The following is a 21070-nucleotide window of genomic DNA, read 5'->3' as shown; positions in this document are numbered from 1 at the left end:
GCTGTGGGAACGTAGGGAAGAGGGTTCTGCTCCAAGGAGCTTCAAATCTAAAGGGTGGGGGGAAACAGACGGGTGACATGAGGTGCAAGCAAGGTGAGCTGCTGGCAGGAAGTATGCGAGGCAAGGGGTAGGGAGAGTGGCCTCAAGACCAGGTTATGCGGAAGGGTAGACTTTGATCAACAGTTGGGTTCTCGGTGCCCATTTGATGCTTTGCAAGGTCAGGGAGAATCTAATAGAGTGAGGGAGCTCATTCCAGTGTAGAGGTGCAGCACAGGCAAAACCTTGGGTACGTGCATAAGATGCAGTAACCAGAGGAGAGGTGATGGTCAATGACTGACCAGAGAGGGCGGGAGGAAGTATGTAGGGACATGAGGTGTGAGATGTATGGAGCAGTGGAGTTAGGGGTTTTTTCTGGTTGCTTCAAGTCCACCAAACCCCGCCTTGCGAATGGTGGTACTCTGGCCCACCATTCACAAGGTGCGCACGTTTGCACTGGCTGCGAATGGATGTTTTATATAAGGCACGCCTATGTAAGGCTGCCCAGAGCAACCTTACATATATGTACACGTTCAGCTGCCCACCCCCCGATTCCGCGTCATCTGCCCATTACCATGAGAATGCCCAGCGTTCCCATATGGTAAGACCTGCATAATTATATGTGTTACCATAAACCTGAAAAAACTCTGGTGACGGTGAAAAGTGTTGCATCAAAGGCCAACCTGCTTTTCAATTCTTCTCATACTTCTAATTACTAATAAGGGGTTCTCAAACTCGGTCCTCAGCACCCCACACAGTTCACTTTTTCCAGGTCACCCGGCAGGTGCACAGGTGCATTCATTACTCACTGACACATTTTAAAAGATCCACAGATAGGGCTAATTATTTCACTTGTGATTCCGTGAGGATACCTTCAAAACATTCACTGTGTGGGGTCCCGAGGACCGAGTTTGAGAACCTGTGTTCTAATATAATACTCTTTGGTGTCATCATGTTAATGCTGTACATGAATTTACAATATGAGGGGCTGACAGAACATTTGCTTTTGCATATACAGAATGTGTTTTATACCTTGTTTCATGTGCACCTGTTGGCGCTCATTTTTTTTTTTGCTATATAAGTTTATTGTTTTATAACAAAAGAAAAAAAATACATAAAATATACAAAATGTGCCAGAAAAGCCGTATACCGCATAGACTAGTTAGAGAAGTAACTACATACATAACAAAACAACAAAGCAACAAAGAACGGAAAATAAAAAATGAGCATCATGCAACGGTGAAGGCATCACGTGAAAGTTCCCCTACAGATAGCGACATCCTGGCTGAGAATCCCATGTAATTCCTCTTATAATTGTGTCAGTGGGGAGATAGAATTATCGATGAGGTTCTGTCGGAAACCTTACATTGGTCTACACCTATATTTACCCACAATTTAGGTTCCAAACAAACCTTTCTACTTAATTGAATTACTCATAAGAATCTTTTTCGCTCTGGCTCTCTGTCTTTTGACCATTTCAGCTCTTAAATTACTCTTTGGATTGAGTGCCCCCTCCCCCTTCTTGGGTCTGAATTGGCCCCTCTGTGCAGCATTATTTCATGTTTACTGATCATAAATGACCTTTGGTGGCGACTCTTCCAGTCAGACCTACTCAGTACTGTTTGATTTTGTAGCCATTGGATTGGAGTGGACATGTTGGATCAGTGTTGTGTCCCCCTGCTAAAGTGTTAGATGGGTGTATCCATAAACCTGCAAAGCTAGTCACAGATTAATCTTCAAGGAAAGAGAAGTAAGTACATGCTTTAAAACAGGAGTAGCCAAACCAGTCCTTACAGTTAATAATGACTACACCTGTGCACCAGCGCGGTGGTCTGGGAAATGTGACAGTTATGATTACACCTGTGATAGTTAGTAATGACTACACCTGTTTACCAGCTTAGTGGTCTGGGAAATGTGACAGTTATGACTACACCTGTGCACCAGCTAGGGTGTCTGGGAAATGTGAGTTAGTAATGGCTACATCTGTGCACCAGCTAGGTGTTCTGGGAAATGTGAGTTAGTAATGACTACACCTGGGCACCAGCTAGGTGTTCTGGGGAATGTGACCGTTATTAATTACTACAGCTGTGCACCAGCTAGGTGGTCTGGGAAATGTGACAGTTTGTAATTACTACAGCTGTGCACCAGCTAGGTGGTCTGGGAAATGTGACAGTTAGTAATGACTACAGCTGTGCACCAGCTAGGTGATCTAGGGAATGTGACAGGTAGTAATGACTACAGCTGTGCACCAGCTAGGTGGTCTGGGGAATGTGACAGTTAGTAATGACTACAGCTGTGCACCAGATAGGCAGCCTGGGAAATGTGACCGTTAGTAATGACTACAGCTGTGCACCAGATAGGGAGCCTGGGAAATGTGACAGTTAGTAATGACTACAGCTGTGCAACAGCTAGGTGGTCTGGGAAATGTGACAGTTAGTAATGACTACAGCTGTGCAACAGCTAGGTGGTCTGGGAAATGTGACAGTTAGTAATGACTACAGCTGTGCAACAGCTAGGTGGTCTGGGAAATGTGACAGTTAGTAATGACTACAGCTGTGCACCAGCTAGGTGATCTGGGTAATGTGACAGTTAGTAATGACTACAGCTGTGCACCAGCTAGGTGGTCTGGGAAATGTGACAGTTAGTAATGACTACAGCTGTGCACCAGCTAGGTGATCTGGGTAATGTGACAGTTAGTAATGACTACAGCTGTGCATCAGCTAGTTGATCTGGGAAATGTGACAGTAATGACTACAACTGTGGACCAGCAAGGTGGTCTGGGAAATGTGACAGTAATGACTACACCTGTGCCTCAGCTAGGTGGTCTGGAAGCGTGTACCCTCGCTGGATCATTATGCCCACCACATGGATGGTAAATTATGAAAAAGTTGAAAAGCAAAAAGTGTGTCCTTTCCACATCAACCTTGTTTTACCCATCGACCTTACATCTGTCATTCTTTTGTACCTGCTGACCATATGGCGTCTACCTAATAACTGCCAATCAATCATCAGGAACCCATACCCACAGAATGATTGTTTAATATATAGCAAACTTGTATTGTTGCCGTTGTTATACTGTTGTGATTATTTCACCTTTTGAATCGTTAGATATTCCCGTTAGTGATGAAGGTATATCTGTCTCCGGAATGTGCTCCTTCCGGCTATGGCTATACATGTAACCGATACTTGGAACGGCTATCGTGGCTGATGCCGTGGTGTTGTGTCTCTGCTGGCAATTAGATCTGTGGACATCTGTGTATACGCAGTGAATTACCGTGAGATTGATTGCGCAGTCTGCAACATGTTACTCTCATCTCTAGGCAGAAACAACAAAAATGAAATCCCCGTAGAGATGTTTTAGGGCGCTCGATCACATTATCAACAGACGTTGTACAGTACATCTAGGCCATGGTTCCACGTGTAAGGGATCTCTGGATGTATTCCAAGTAAGGAGATGGGGAGAGAGGGCAGGAGGAGTGGCACAGAGAGATTTGACAGATAACAGATCATCCCGGGAATAACAGACGGCTTTCTGTTTATTGGATTCTATCGTTTGCCCTCGGAGAACAATGCAAGAAATGTACGCCTGGAGGATGTGCTGATTAATTAATAAACTAATATCAACAAATGACTGTGAAATACAGGGAGATGGATTCCCAGCCAGCAGATTTATCAGGACTGGCCCAGCCCGGGTGGATCTCTGGTACTTTTATGTCCGAATCATTACAAGAGAAACCCGCAGTTCACTAAGATCTTTATTATTTTTGTATCAATCTATGTATTTTCTTTCCTTTGCTGAGATGTTCAGTATTATTATATTTCCAATTACTAATTTGTAAATTAAATAGTTTAAAGCCTGCGATGTACTTTCACTTTGAGCTGTGAAAGTTTTTAGCCCACCCCCAGTCCCTATATGCTTCTACCGCCAATCTCTGTCTTCATAGCTCCGTCTCTCTACATATCCGGCAAGTTTGAAACAGATCAGTGTCCCTGCAAAAAATGCTTTCACTTTCTGTTATGGCATCTTTTAGCACACGAAGGAGTAATTTGGTCCATTGAGTGGCCTCTAGTGGTCAGTTGCGGTACTTAGCCTTATATATATTTATATATATATATATATATATATATATATATATATATATATATTTAGATGTTGCATGATAGCTTAATCTGCCTCCTCTATTGGAGATACTAGGGGTGAGGCCAAGTGAGATGTCTGAGGAGTGAGGTGACGCGTTTCACACCATCCAGGCCCCGCCCTCTGCTCCAAAGTGCCTACATTTGTGCCACAATACAGCTGGCAAGAATCACTTCATCAAGCCTCCAGACCTCCTATTTCACTGAGAATCCAGGATGCTTCTCCACTCTTGCGGGAATCAGTGAGAGCTTCCCGAAATTGTGCAGTCTTCCGAATATTTCAGGAGATTGGGTAACTGATCATTTTATTTGTGTCATTTTCATACCGGTTATGGTGCCGGGCTGCGCATACAACTTACCTTATGTGCAGCCCATCCGACCGATGCTGATCCGATGCTATGAGGGGATGCAGTCAAAATCCCGACAGGGTCAAAATACAGACAAGGACAAAATCCCGACAAGGTCAAAATCCCGACATTTCAAATCCCGACATTTCAAATCCCGACAAGGTCAAAATACCGACATATAGAATGTACATGTAAAACAGTCAACATGACTTTGTGTCGACAGGTCGCAAGGTCGACATGGGTTTTTTCACTGTTTTTTGACCCGACATGTACCGACAGGCGGTATTTCATGCCCTACAATCCACTAGGGCGTGGTGGGAGAATAAAATAGTGTGCCGAGCGCAGCGAGGCACCGTGCCCGAAGCATTGCGAGCGGCTGCGGATCACTTCCAACTGTGTCCATGTCGACCGTATCGACATTTGAGTAAAAAAAACAGTGAAAAACCCATGTCGACCTGGCGACACATGTTGACTGTTTCACCTGTACATTCTATATGTCGGTATTTTGACATTATCGGGATTTTAAATGTCGGGATTTTGTACTTATCGGGATTTTAAATGTCAGGATTTTGTCCTTGTCGGTATTTTGACCCTGTCGGGATTTTGGGTGTGGTATATTTCCCCGGCAGTCGGGATTCCGACAGTCATTAGTCAGACGTCGGAATCCCGACTGCACAATGAAGCCACTTGCGGGCACGCTGCGCTCGCCACGTTGCGCTTGCCACGCTGCGCTCGCCACCTATTTTTTTCTCCCTCTATGGGGGTCGTGGACCCCCACGAGGGAGAAGTCGGGATTCGGACGTCGGAGGAATGACTGTCGGAATCCCGACTGTCGGGGAGCCGTCCGGCACCCGGGATTTTGACCGTCGGGATTTCATACCGAATCCGCTATGAGCACAGTACCACGCACCGGATCTCACGCACATGTGATTTGGGACTATTTCACCCTATTTCTCTGCCCGGTCTGCCAGAATCAGGTGACATCGGCCCAAATAGCATAGTGTATGGGGTCCTTAAGCAATCTAGACAGATCGTTTAAAAAAATAGCCCAAAATCGCTACGTGTGTATGGGCCTTATAGCGTAGGTGGGAGTATTGCTGTAAATACAATGTAATGATTAAACTGTGCCCAAGCATTATGCATCTGCAGCAGAGGTACGTTACCTGGCACCGAGTCCTTGTTGAATTGAGCGGTGTTTGCAGGAATGTCAGGTGGATGCTGTGTTTCCAAGTTACATTTAGTGTGTGAGACATCAGTAATTTCATGATACTGACTTGTATGCATTATGTATAACTGATAAAAGCTTTCCTACAGTTACAATATTAGCATTACACATGGTACATTAATTGTATCCTTCCTCTGGAGACTAACTCAGCTCTTTTTGATTAATGGATCATGTGTGGAAAAAGTCCCATTTCATTTATATTTAAAGGGAAAGTGAAATAGAAAGAAATATTCCCAGGGTTGGATTTAGGGCCACAAGGGTCCTGATGTAGAAAATCAGCAAAGGTGTGGCCAGTGCTGTGTGGGAGTGGCCAGAGCTGTGTGGGTGTGGCCTATTTTGTGGAGTTCTGGAGCTGGAGTTCCATCCACTCAATTGTTAATATGTTTCTTAATTTTACTAGTGTAAGGACTCCCGGGCTCATGGGTGCATGGGGGGGCCTATCGCTCGTATCCGCCTTGAGAAAGGCAGTGTTTACAGCATTTGCACAGTCCCGGGAGAACCTCGGTTCGCGGATCACACAGTAAGGCCACAAAAGCAAGGTACAAAACGCACCTTTATTTCATATTAACAGTACATGAAAACCATAACCACACCACTAACACTACACAATACAGGTAGCCTACAATATACACAGCACACACTAACTATATCAGAACCACACAAAAGTGAACACCTCCCCTTCCCTTCCACAGTCAATAGTCACCTTGGGCAGTCTCTGAGCTAAAAGCTGGTGTAGCCTTGGTGAGGGGGAAATGCAGAACCCCAGCGGAGGTACGGGCTCCACTGAGCCAGGGCCGATGCCCGCTGCCGGTCCTGTAGGTGATGAATCCCGGCCGCTTGGCCTGTGGGTGCCGTCAGGGTGCTGGCACGCTGGATGCAACCGCTGGCTGTGGTATGGGGTCCACTGCGCCAGGGCCGACTGCCCACTGCTGGTCCTGCAGGTGATGAATCCCAGCCGCTTGGCCTGTGGGTGCCGTCGGGGTGCTGGCACGCTGGATGAAACCGCTGGCTGTGGTATGGGGTCCACTGCGCCAGGGCCGACTGCCCACTGCTGATGGTCTGGTGGGGTCTGGAGGGGACTCAGTTCCTCCCCTGGGATCCTGCCTCGCCGGGTCAGGGATCCTGGATGGATGCAGAAAGTGGAACCCAGAGCTGTTGTTTCAGCCCATTTTATCCTTGAGTTCTGCGACCGGATTGGTTGTTGCTTGAAGCCTGAGATGTAAATGCCCCTGAGTCCTGTGTAGGGATTGGCTGCTGCTGTAGCCCTGCCAACTTGCTGTTCTCTGGGACTCTCTGGCCCCCTGCTGGTCTGGTGCCGGCCAGTCTATAACAAGTCCCCGGGGAGAACAAAAGGCCAGGAACCATTGCTGATAAGGGGGCGGCCCAGGTGTGAAGTCAAAACAGACCCTGTTGTTGGTTGTGAAGTCTCAGCCTATTCAGCTTGCTGATGCTTCCTGTGAGGGGGATGAGATAGGGGGGGGGGGTGTCGGCTGTCCGCATTAGCCAACAAGATATTACACACATGCAATAAACCATACATTACTGTGATAGAGACATATCAGGCTCAGGAGTATATGCCCTGATGGGCGCAATACTTATAAACACGCGGTACTATTTCCCATCGCAGGCAGACATCTGGTATGTAATAAAGTCCTGTCCTAGTACTACAGAACACACAGTCCTGTGGAAGGCTCTATTAGTGTGAGAGGCACGGCTCCCATGAGATGGCAGGCAGGGAATTGTATTGGAAAAATGTTGTTAATTCAGGTAAGAGAGTGTCTGGGTCTCTGGGCTATATTTAGGAATCTTGGGGTGCCTACCCCCTCATGATCCAGGTGGGGGTGCCCAAAGGGGGGATCATGACAACTAGTAAAATGTTTTCCATTTTTATATGACAGGATACATTAAATGCAAAAAAAAAAGTTCCAATTAAACAATAATATTCTCAAATTTAAGAAAGTACACCTAGGGCTCAGCTTGAGATAGGAATTGGCGTCTCTTCCAGCTGACATCAAGGTGCTTATTTATGAAAAGGGTGAAACGCGTAAATACCAGCATAAATTGGAAATGTTGGGCAGCTGTAGAATTATACATCAAAAAAAAAATTGCGATGAGGGAGCCTATTTAATAATAAGTGGTACTTATACATTTATTATTTGTTTATTCATAAAAAAACTTTAAATTAAAGTTTCAAATCATGAACATGGTTTTTATTACAACTGAATCATTTATATATCAAAACTTAGATTTTAAATTATTTTGGAACCGAAAGCCCAAGTACGGGGGGAAGCAGGAAGTTACATCTCTCTGCTTCAGCCTGGTATTACCTGGGCAGCTTACTAATGCACAGTGCCACTTCCATATGTGTTATCGCAGTGATAATACGTAATGGGGGAAATTTACTAACAGAAATACGCATAAAATAGGCGTATTCATATTACCAAAACACCTATTTTATGCGTATTCGTATGATTGGCGTTTAATATGCCGAAAATACCATAATTCGTATTCATGGCACATTTGTATAAATACGCCATTGAAAAGATACGAATAGGAATCCCCATACAAAAAATGGTGATTCCTAATTTACTAACCAGCTGTATGCCATATACGGCCAGTAATTGCTGCAAAAATACGCCTGGAACATACAACTGAGTGGCACAGATGGGGTAGACAAAATGCATGAAACAGAGAGTTAAGGTGAGATTTGGCTGGGTCTAGTGAAGAAGCAGGTCCTGAGAACCTCTTTGAAGTTTTGTAGATAGTTGGAGAGTTTCAGAGGTTGGGAGCAGCACGTGAAAAGTCTTGGAGGCAGGAGTGGGAGGAAGTAATCAGTAGGCAGGAGAGACAGCGTGCATTAACGGACAAGCAGGAGTGTAAAGGGAGATGAGGTCAGAGATGTTAGTCAGGGGTAGATTTATTATAGTGGCGCACAACACTTTCGGCTTCGCCTCATTAACCAGGCGAAACCGGAGGGGAGACCGACAAGATGTATGAACATCTTGCCTGCCGAAGTGGGGGAGCGTAAACTCCCCCCTCTGGCGATGTTCCCTCCTGGAGACAGCACGTCAGTTAACACTGACGCGATGTCTCCTTCGCCCCGGCCGGCTGAACTGGTCATGCGCGGGATCTCGCTACTCACGCGAGATCTCCAGCGCAGCTCAGAGCCAGGCATAGGGCATCACCACCTGCAGCTGTCGAAGTTGAAAGCTGCAGGGGGTGGAATGGTCAGCGCTGCTAACCGTTTATACATTAGGTAGGAGGCAGGCGCCCAATATAAAATAACGTCCCTGTGCTAACCCTCCTCCCCCACACCACCGCCGATAAAGTAACGGCATTGCGGGTGTCAAATATCATGGGAAGCGCAATTCCCTGCTCGGGGATAGCGCATATTCCCCTGATCGACAGATAGTAAATCTACCCCTCAGATAGGAGTGGGTGAGGGCTTTGTACGTTAGTGTGAGACGTTTGAATTGGATTCTGAAAGTGAAGGAGTATCAGTGAGTCATTACTGACACCTTTAAAAGATACACAGGTGAAGCTAATTCTTTAATTTGTGATTCTGTGAAGAGCCCTAGAAAATATGAACTTTTTGGGGTCCTAAGGACAGTGTTTGAGAGCCTATGACATACAGAAGATGATTATAAAATAGATAATGACGCATACCTCCCAACATTGCCCTCTCCAGGAGGGACACATTGCTCTGCTCCTGGACTTCCCTCTCATGTATTATTACCATCACCTGTGTTAAAATAACTTTCTTAGCAATTAACCTGTTCAACACAGGTGATGGCAATCATACATTAAGAAGGAAGTCCAGGAGCAGAGCATTGTGTCCCTCCTGGAGAGGGTGATATTTGGGAGATATGATAACGTATTCAAGCAATTTTTTATAACTTTATGGATAAAAGAGATGCTTGAGAATGGCACTCCTCTCCCCTGTCAAAGACCCCCCTTCCCCCTCATAAGGCAGAGGCAGGACCAATGCAAGGTGTATAAGTGCCCCTTGCAAACAATAAATTTGTGCCCCACCAAAACTTTTACACAATAGTACCCCCAATTCAAATGACACCAGACAGTAGCACAATCATATTTACATTGCTTCGCATATAGTGGCCCTGATTTATATTACACCACATAGTTGTCCCACTTATTCATGTTATGGCACACAGCAGTGCATCATAAGTAATAGTGCCCCTTCCACATAACACCCATAGTAGTAGTGCTGCTTATACATATAATGCCCAAAGCAGTAGTACTCCTTACAGAAAATGTCTACAGTAAGTGTCCCTTATACACACATTTCCCACTGTTTTGCCCCTTATACACATAACTGCCTTTGTCACTCCAGCAGCTCCCCACCCATGTCCGTACAGTAGCTCCATGCCCTGTGTCCCTCCAGCAGCTTCCCCTTCTCTCTGTCTTCCTCCAGCCCCCTTTCACTTTGTCTTCAGCATGCACAGAACCAGTGGTGGCATGACATTGACTGTGGAGGAGGTGGAAGTACTGTAGTTCCCCCTACTATCACAGGTGGTGGAACTTAGTTCCACCTCGTTCCCCCCATTTTAACCCTTAGGTATTATCATGACCTCAATGGTTAGTTCATATATTATCATAGCAAATATAAAAAAGTTAAATGTTGATAATAGATTCTAAACAATATACAGCATTTGCCAACTTTTCTTAATTTGCCTCACAGTTGTCATTATTGGTGGATCTTTTTCCAGAGATTTGCAATTAAAGCCCAGCTGCATTAGGAATGTGTTTAATTAAAGCAGCAGTATATTCAGGGACTCCTGGTGCGGATCAATGCAGGAGAGAATAACAAGGGCACGAATGAAGGGCAAGTTGTGTCACTTCTACAATAAGGTGGTGAATCATTTTTGGGACTGTGGAAGATGCCGGAGTACTGGGGGGGGGGGGGGGCTTGGAGGACACCCCACACAAGCTCGGGCACAATATACAAATTCCACACAGTCAGGACCTTGGTGGGAATTGAACTCAAGACCAATGCTAACTACTACCACAACCGCGCTGATCCGTATAACTTACAGTACCTCTGTGTTTCTCCTAATTCAAAAATATATTTATTGCTATTGATTTACTGAAGACAAAGAATATTGTCTTTCCCTGCCCCCCAATGTATGTTTCTTATCACAAACAAATACACTTTTGGGTTACTTTTTTTTACAAGAGCCAATGAACCAATATGTTTTTGGAGCATAGGAGGAATCCCAAGTGGAGAACACATAAACTCCACACAATGCTAACCACTACACCACCAAGCAGAAATTGTAGGGCCCGGGACTGACAAAATAAGCCGCCCCCCCACCCCCGGCTTGCCTGGTGAGACATCCGCTGCCCCCTTTCTGTCTGGGCCCCCACAGACCCCTCCCCCCAGATGGCTCCCCTGCCACCATAGTGCCCACTCCCGATACATTCCTGGACACTAGACCACTATGAGTTAATGCTTATATTATTATCCTGAATGCCTTTTCAGTCAGGCAGTGATGGAGCCTTTGAGCCCACCACCTTTGTCGTCTTAGGCTCCGCTCCATCCTCTCCCTAATCCTCGTTTACATAGGCTATCCCATCACTTTACCGCCCTGTCACACAAAGGAATTCTTATAGTATCTCGAAAAGCTCATCCTCTCCTCCGTTAAATAATACTCCCCAGGCAAACAGCCCAATGCAAGGTTAATTTAACATTTCTTAACTTCACTTAAATCCACATCAATTGGTTCTTTGCAAACACGTTCGGAGGAACTGGTCCGTCAATGCCTGCATCCTTTTTTAAACCCTTCAAAAAACATCTACAACCTATATGACACATCCTAATGAAATCAATGGAACTGTTGGAGTTATACATAGCCGTACATACGATTATTTCATGATGCGACAACTATGCTTTTGTGTTGGAGCTGAGTGTTTTTGTAGAAACGGTTCAGCCCTCGATCATGAATCCCTACTTCCGTCTGGGGATTACGGGATTGCCTTTTCTAAGAAAATAAACAAGTTCAGCATAAACCAATCCTAAATAAGCCTGCTTTCCATTTATCCATCACTGATGTTATCAGCCCTGCGCTACAGCGATACTTCCTTTTTCTAAATGATCTTCCATGCCGTATGGGTATCTGAACTGAATTACTATTGATTTGTATGGCTGGACAAAATCGGGATAGTGCGCACACAGGGAATTAATGTCATGTTTCATTCTCCCCGGCCCTGGCTCATTTATTAAATAACCTGACAGAAGGTTGTCTGCTGGATTCAGTAGAGGATTCCAAACAGAGCGGGGACATTAAAAGGATGAAATAACCTCGAGTTTATTGTGCCCTAAATGAACGGTGAAAAATATAGTATTGTGTTCCCTGAACGTATGACTTCATTTAGAGGTAAGGAGGGGCGGATGTACTAATCCTTGGAGAGAGATAAAGTTGAGAGAGATAAGTACCAGTTTGTCGGTCCCTAACTGTCATTTTTTAGACCACAGCCTGTAACCTGGCATTTAGGAGCTGGGTTCCCGACGGCCGTCAGCTATTTTCCTTTGTGGGGGTCCACGACCCCATAGAGGGAGAATAGAATAGGTGGCTTGCATAGCGAGCCACTGTGCCCGCAGCGTGGGGAGCGCAGCCAGCCCGCAGAGGGCTTTGTTGCGCTCACCATACTGTCTGGGTCCGGCCAGTCGGGATCCCGACGTTGGGCTAATGACTGTCGGGATCCCGACTGTCGGACCCCTGTACCACACCCGTGTGTGTAATAAAGTTATACTTTTCTGTGTGTGTGTGTTTTATTTTAACATTCTTTTTACAGGTGGACTACAGGTCCCAGCGGGCCCATTAATGCCCCGCATGCTGGGACTTGTGGTTTGCCTGTATAAAGCAATGTTTGGTATGGATGTTTTAACCCTATCAGGCCAGTGTCCAGGACACCGGTGACAGCCCCAGGCTTCAGCCCTGGACAGGTAAAGCCTGGGGGGAACCCCTTTATTGGGGGGCCCCAACTCCTCCAGGTACCCTGTCCAAGGCTGACCAGCCATGGTGCTCATGTTTCGGCCGGGGGACCTTATGTAAAAAGTGTCCCCCGGCTGTGGCATGACACCGCGGGCTGTTGGAGCCCTGTGCTGATTCAAAATACGGGGGACCCACAGATTTTTTGTTCCCCGTATTTTTGGAACCAGGACCGGTGCAAGAGTCTGGGGCTGGTTTCAGAAATACGGGGGACCCCTACACTTTTTGTCCCCTATATTTTTGGAACCAGGTCTGGCTCAATAAGCCCTGGGCTGGTTATGCACAGGAGGGGGGACCCCACGCCATTTTTTTTTCTATTTTTTTTTTACACAAAATCGCACATTTCTTCAAATTCGCACATTTTCAGGAGTAAAAATCGCACATTTTGACGAGTAAAAATCCCACATTTTCATGACTAAAAATCACACAGTATCACACTTTTTTGCCGCGAATTTGCATCTCATTACATATGCGAATTCGCTGCAAAAAAATTTTGATTTTAAAATGTGTGATATGGTGCTATTATGGAAAGTGTGATAAAACCGCACCCTATTACTTTTAATACGGTGCCATTCTCGGTAAACGTTACCAAAAATTTCAAACAAAATAGACCAGGTTCAAGCTGGCGTATTTCATAGAACCATGCAAAGATCAGTGAGATCCGGGCACAGGTCAGTGAGATCCGGGCACAGGTCTGTGAGATCCGGGCACAGTTCAGTGAGATCCGGGCACAGGGCACCATCGGGTTAATAAAAAATGCGCTTGTCTATAACAAAAAAAACGCTCATTTCCGCAGGGGAAAAATCGCACCCTATTACAATTGCAAATTTTGTCCGAAAATCGCAAATGTGCGATATGGTGCAATTTTTTTAGCTGGCTAAAAAAAATCGCACGTTACTACATTTCACCCCAAGTGTCTAGAGCCCTACTGGGGAGTAAAAACACCGCTTTTATCAAAACTTATTTTTAACACCCCTATAATGGACTGTTTTATGCATAATGTAAAAAAAGACCCGATAGCATAGAAGAACATGCAAGCGGCAGGCGGCGTTAAAACCACATGCAGCGCTGCCTGTGAACCAGAATAACTTCCTATGTGTACACAATGGGTATATTTAGGTATGGGTTTTTAGAACAAGAGGTGTTGCCTATAGCAACCAATCAGATTCTAGCTTTTATGCTCTCGAACAGGGGTGTCCAAACTTTTTGCGATGAGGGCCAGATTTTGTGAGGTGTAAATGTGTGAGGGCCGACCATTCAGCCTATCATTCTTTGAACCATTAATCACATCAGAACAGACCCCCACTCTGGCCCCATTCACTATATGTCCCCCAGCCTGCCCCTTCACTGTATCTTCCCCAGCCTGTCCCCCCTTCTCTGTATTCCCCCCAGCCTGTCCCCATTCACTGCATGTCCCCCACTCTGCAGCCACTATGTCCCCCAGCCTGCCCCTCCTGCACTGTATGTCCCCCACTCTGCCCCCATTGACTGTATGTCTCCCTGCCTGCCCCCACAAGGGGCCCCCAGTGGCCCCTTGTGTGAGCCAGAGGATGTAGAGGCCAAGCAGGCACTTACAGCGCGGACAGGAGACAGATGCTTGGGCTCCCGCCGCCGCCCTCCTCCGCTCTACATGTTATGGGAGCAGTGGCGTAACTATAGCAACGCAGCCCCCATGGTCACGCGGTCGCGGGGGGGGGCGCTGTGCATATGGGGGCGCCGGGGGGCTGCCGTGCTATAGTAATCCCCCCGCCCCCCATCCCCCGCATGCTTACCTGTCCGCGCGTCCCGGCTCCCCTCCTGGCTTCAATCAATGTTATGGAGACGGACCACGATAATATGGCCGCCCCATAATGGGACGCGCGGACAGGTAAGCATGCGGCAATGGGGGGAGGGGGCACGGGGGGCCGGACGGGCGGGGAGGGGGGGGCGCCCCCCATTAACGGCGCGGGGGGGGGGGGCGGGGCGCCCCAAACAAAGCTACGCCGCTGTATGGAAGCAATCTTCCCCCTTGCTGCACCCCGTCTCCGCACACAGCTGCCACTGTGATTGTGGAGGAGGGTGATATACGATTGTAGCAGCAGGGGTTGGACGCATACTCACCCGAAACAAGCCAAACACATCTAACTGTGGTGGCCGGCACCTCCTCGCTGCTTCAGGCTGGAGGCTGCGGACCGCTTGAAGTTACAGCACGGGCCGCAATTGGCCCCCGGGTCGGACTTTGGACATGCCTGCTCTAGAACATCCTAGATAAATGACAAGTGCAGATATAACCACGCTCATCTAGCGCCTGCAGTGCGTAGTGAAAAGTGCGCAGTCGCCACCACGCTCTTGTGTCGAAGTCGCACCCGCAGCTCATTGAAAAACAAAAGCCTTGCTGCCCCAAGCGGGCACTGGCTGCCATACTGTGGCACCACTGAGTGCAGCTATAACTGTCGCATCTGATTGGTTGATACAGGCAACACCTTCTGAAGACCTGCACCTTATTAAATACGCCTCCTAGGTGTCTGTGCATCCTTCCTGTTCTGTATGTGATCAGCGAATACAGCATCTAGCCTATATATGCTTATACTGGAAGTGGGAGGGGCTATTCTCCATTGTGGGAGGGGCTATTCTCCACCAGTGCTTACATTGTTCATGAGACATTTATTAGAGGTGACACGTCAGTTGGTTGTTAGGGGTTACAGCTCATATGTCATTAATGTGCTAGTAACATACATGTGATACTGTAGTTTCGGGGCCTCATCTAGACTGCAGATGAAGTTATGACCGAGATGGGGAATATTTATTTCCCCTGCTCCCCAAACTTCCTGCATTTACACCATAAATATGCAGTAGCCCTCCCAGGTCTTCTCTGCTCAGTCTCTGTCTGTATTTTCTCCATGCCGTCATTGACTTCTCCGGCGTTCCTCATTAAACAGCCGCCGCTTGAGCAGTTTTAAACAGTGACATCTCTTCTCCAGCTACGGCCACACATCACTGTGCGTCTGGATCTAGCCAGGGTTTGGTGACATAACCAGACACAGACGCGCACTGTGTCTGACACTGACAGAGAGAGCGAGGCGACTCTCGTTATTGCACCTCACACTGTAAAGGACCCTTATTGTTTTCAATTGTTTTTTTTTTCTTTTCTGTTTTCTCCCTCTAGCATATTGTTCACCAAAACGAAACTGGAGCGGTTACACAATGGCCCCGAGGAGGCTCTGATAACATGTCGCCATATGCTATTCCTGTGGCAGAAGCTGTTTAACTATTCACAACTGAGGTAAGTTTCACAGTTCCCCACTACCGCGCACAGCGGCTTACACAGAGTTTGGCTGCGTTTGCATAAAAAAAAAAAACAGGCGTAAAATAAGTTAAAGGAAAGAAGAGCAATTGTGTGCCCGTGTAAATGCCGCCACTTCTGCACCGGCCGCCTGATTTACTTCAGTTCAGATTAATTACCCAATGAATATTTTGTTTAGGTGGAGAATGACTTTTGCTTTATTATGTATGATTAAAATATAAAACCTCTCTAATATAATGATCTATGTATATATGTGTGTCCGTGAGTCTCCGAAACACTGCCATCTGCTGGCAGAGAGTGAAACTACATCTCTTTCTCACACATGTACTGTACAAACAGAAGGTAGCAGACTAACTTTTGCTTCGAGCAAGCTCACTAGTATATACATATCTGTGTGCAGTGCTGTAACTAAACTTCTTGGTGTCCTGTGTCAGAAAGGGAATTGGCGACCCCCCCCCATCCTGCATGGCTGCTGACCTCGGGCGGCAGTATATATGGCCTCTTATATCCTATTGCAACCAACAAATATTCTCATCCCAATGAATAATACTTTAAGGACTCTACTGCCCACATAATTGCTAAGCACTCCTGCTGTACAGTTGAGAACTTGTGCTCTCTGGGCAGTAATTTACGGCTAACAGAGATGATAGGCTTCTCCTCTCCATCAACCTATTGGGAAAGAACCACTCCTAGGGGGCGATTCTCTAAAGCAGAAATGCGGTAAAAACCCCGTTGTCTAGGTTTTTACCGCATTTCTGTAAGCTGTATGGCCCCTCCGCAGTGGCAGCAAAAGCTGGCGATTCCCTGCAGAAGCCTATGGGCTTCTTACCGCAGCGCTGTTTGAGGGATCCGTCACAGATCCCTCCCAGCATGCCCTGCAGCCGGCGCCGTCACTCTGCGCATGAAGTCGAGTGCCGGCACCGCATCGCAAGGGATAGCTCTTATCGCAAGCGCTGTCCCTTGTGTTAATAACCGCATATGTTAGAACATACTGTATGCCGCTATTAATAATGCGGTGGCCGGCGATACAGGGCTGCGGATGTTACAACATCCCGCCCCTAATCCTGTCCCAGAGGCATCCGACTGCAACACAAACTTTTTTTTTTTTAATTCAGGAACTTGCAAGACGGGCTCTGTACATAAAGCTCCTCTTAAATCTTGTCGAGCAGTTTCCATTGGTCTAGACCACGTCATTTTGTCTGGGGATTGTTTTTTAAGACATTGTAACTCAATGCCGCTCTAGTGGCAAAAGCTTTGCTAATATCCCACCAGACCGTGGGCAATTGCCGGCCACGGATAGGACACAGCACAGTCCCAAAAAAGGGAACTGCTGAACGGAGAAAATTAATACAGTTGAGAAGAATGCTTGTCCCCCTGGAGAAGTGGGTGTTCCCTAAGGCAGGGGTACCCAGACAGGATTTCCCCTGCACCCTGATGGGCCAGTTCACTCCTGCCCTCTCTAGCCAAGATGTCAGCAAACTTGTTGCTCTGCAATATTTTTGAAAGGAGTTGTCCACATTAGATTTCCCTCTCCCCATAAACTTTCTATCGGCATATCTGTGTTGTGTAGCCTTTGTAGTTCCATTTAATTAACCAACACTAATAACTAACTTTAACATAACTAGAAATAAACACACGGACAACTGTAAATGCCTTTTAAAATTGGTCAACCAATAAATTTATTTAAATGACTCAATTACGCCATGGTGGCAACAAGAAAGAACGGCCAGTCCCGCAGTGACATTACCCTTTATCACATCCACTCATGTCCATGACATGGTGAACTCCTATGGTTGGCCCACGCCAACCCAATCTAGGTATCCAGCTCTCCACCCAATACAGCGCACAGAAGCCGGCCAGAAAGCCAAACTCCGAATGCGATGTATCAGCTAGAGAGCGCACCCTACTCCTGCATTGTAACGTCCACTGCAACTGCCGTTCTTTCCCGCCCAATCAAAGGTTGACAAACCCAACCGGCAAAGAAAAGAAAAAAGTGTGGTTGGGACAAAAAAGTGACTTAGGGAAGGGAGGGTGGGCAAAAACCTGCTGAGGAAGAGGTAGGTTAAACTTGAGCAATGCCCTAAGATGTCCTCCTAGCTCCTCCCCCTATTCTACTCCCATCCCCTGTCCTATTCTGCCTAGCAACCCAACTTAACCCTTAACCTACCTGACTGGAACTACACCCACACTTCTGCTGCCTAGAAGTTTATGCTCCTTCATGCAATCCTGCATTCACTCCTCTTAAACTTTCTATCGGCATATCTGTGTTGTGTAGCCTTTGTAGTTCCATTTAATTAACCAACACTAATAACTAACTTTAACATAACTAGAAATAAACACACGGACAACTGTAAATGCCTTTTAAAATTGGTCAACCAATAAATTTATTTAAATGACTCAATTACGCCATGGTGGCAACAAGAAAGAACGGCCAGTCCCGCAGTGACATTACCCTTTATCACATCCACTCATGTCCATGACATGGTGAACTCCTATGGTTGGCCCACGCCAACCCAATCTAGGTATCCAGCTCTCCACCCAATACAGCGCACAGAAGCCGGCCAGAAAGCCAAACTCCGAATGCGATGTATCAGCTAGAGAGCGCACCCTACTCCTGCATTGTAACGTCCACTGCAACTGCCGTTCTTTCCCGCCAACACGACGGCCAAGCCGTTGCCGCCACCATAGACCATCCTCACTCCCTTTCCACTAAGCTGTTAAGCCCCTTAACAATGCTCTCCAAGAACAAGGAAACTCCTTCCTCAGTCAGATGCACTCCGTCTTTCCTAAAAAGATGGGCGTCCCTGAACCTTATCAATGGATGCTCCACCACAATGCCACCGAATGCTACCACTTTCTTATACACAAAGTTATTCACCTTTCGCCTAGCTTTATCTAAGATGACACCTGACAAAGTGCTCCTCCAGACACGCCGTGGTATTATGGCTGACCAAACTACCTGGCACCAGGGCCAGCGTGACTTTATCACCTCCAAATCATTCACAATCTTCAATCTCAATTGTAGTGACGACACCTTACCTATGTCGTTACCCCCTAAGTGAATGACCACTATTGCTGGCGAACCAAACAGCTCAGCATTCCTATTGACCGCTACCAACAACTCGTCCCATCGCATCCCCCTGCGCCCTAGCCATCTAACCCTTTCCCATGCTGCAAACACTGACGTGCTCCTCGACCTCTCTGACCTAGATGCCCAATAGATAAACGAATGACCTACAAACCAGATTGGTCGCTCATCCACTTCAGAACCTGCAAATAACGTACGAAAAGTTAGAAGACGTTTTTTTAATCTCCCAATACCTATGGAAGTGACTTAACTAGGGCCGGGCCGGGGCTGTAGGGCAAAATAATGGGACGGGGAGGGGTTGTGACCTGCCCGGAGTGAAAACCTGTAAAACCTGCCACGATGGGAGAAGGGCCAATCACCCCCACCGGGTATGTCAGGAGAAAAACAGGGCAAAATCCAACGGGACCCCCACTGGTGAAACAGGGCGAGTGGCAAAAAAGTGCTCCAGGTCACGTTCACCAGAATGAAGGTGTGGACACGGCACAACGCGCCAAGCCAGAGACCTCCCAGTCAAGCGGCCCGAGCCAAGCAACCCCGTGCCGCTATTCTGAAAAGGCCCCGAGGCCAGACCCGTGGCCCCGTCTCCCCACCCGCATGCCACTGAACAAAAGAAAAGAAAGGTAAGCTGAAAAGAAAAACAAGAACTCACCACAGTGAATAGCCAAACCCTGAAGTCGGGCCGGCCTGCAAAATTATGACTAACATGGCGAAAAAAGAGCTGTAATAAACGGCAATAGCCAAAACCTTGTTAGGACCGGCAATAGGCAATCCTGCCATTACCGGCCTGACTGCACGCGCTTTACCTTATATAACGTTTGTAAGCATTGGACTTCCACCGACCAAGAGCCTTTATCTCTGCCACCGAGAAGCCCAATGACGCTGCCGTCGTGGCCGCGCCAATGCGAAAGGAGTGCGTGCCAAATGTTCTAGGCGACAACCCAACTTTCTGCAAACACTGTCGCAACACCCACCTAAACTGATACACCGTCACCGGCGAGCCGTCTAGATGCTGCAACCATGCCCCTTCACCCTGTGGCCTATGTCCCAGATATAATTGGGCTAGCTTAACTGGGCAAATGTCTGGGTCGGGGCACGCGGGTAAGGATACCCAACGGCCCTTCCCCAGCTGGTCAGTTTTGGATCTCCGTATGTTGCAACTCACGGACTCCGCCACTAACACGTGCGACCGCAAAAGAGGTGGCAGAGCCACCTTGGAGGCTGCGACCAACTCGCTTATCCGAAAGGCTCCATGAAAAGCCATCGCAAAAGCGAGCCGAAATAGCAAGACTTCAAATTCGCCTGCGCAAATATCCTGCAATGTCGCCATTAAATCCTTTAGCATCGGAGCTGTAATCGGACGTCTACGGTCCGCGGCAATGGGGGCCGCCCGCGCCCAACCTTTCATAGCACGACTCACCAAGAAACTTCTGGTGAAGTCGTGCCTGCCCTGCAACTTCTGAAAAAATGAGACGCCAGCCAGCATTTGACCTACCGCCGATCTTGACTTCCCTGCCTGATGCATTTGCCAAATCCAATCTAAAAACAGGCGAAAGGCCGGCTTACCTTCACTCCGCTTGCGCGCTAGGAACGCTTCCCACTGCTGATAAGCTGCCCGATATTTCGCCAGCGTGGCAGGAGCCACCGACTGGCTGGCCAACGCGTTCAGCCCGGCCAAACCACCTGCCAACAATGAGAAGGGCAAACTTCACCGCAAAGTGCAGCAGAAGGGGCTAATTCTCTAAACCTGTCCCATTGCTGCCTGGAGAGCGCGTCTGCGATATTGTTCTCAACGCCAGGGACATGTCTAGCAACGAAATGAATGTTAAGATGCAAACAGCGCAAAACCAGGTGAGCTAGCAAGCGAAGAACAGGCATAGAGGACGATCGCTGGCCATTAATAGCGTGCACCACGCCCAGATTGTCACACCAGAACACCACCCTGCG

General features: G+C 47.3%; 1 protein-coding gene across 5 annotated transcripts in view; it reads left to right on the top strand.

Annotated features, from left to right (window-relative positions):
- TTC7A (tetratricopeptide repeat domain 7A) overlaps positions 1–21070 on the top strand; it is a 368146-nt gene that overhangs the window by 214744 nt on the left and 132332 nt on the right. For all 5 annotated transcript variants that reach the window (XM_083175293.1, XM_083175295.1, XM_083175292.1 and 2 more), the window contains one exon: positions 15901–16017. In XM_083175293.1, coding sequence (XP_083031419.1) covers positions 15901–16017 — 117 coding nt within the window. The remainder of the gene's footprint in view (positions 1–15900; positions 16018–21070) is intronic.

This window comes from Crinia signifera, chromosome 3 (assembly GCF_055691185.1).
Source record: "Crinia signifera chromosome 3, ASM5569118v1, whole genome shotgun sequence".
NCBI classification, from domain to species: domain Eukaryota; kingdom Metazoa; phylum Chordata; class Amphibia; order Anura; family Myobatrachidae; genus Crinia; species Crinia signifera.
This window is presented reverse-complemented; position numbering and strand designations above follow the sequence as displayed.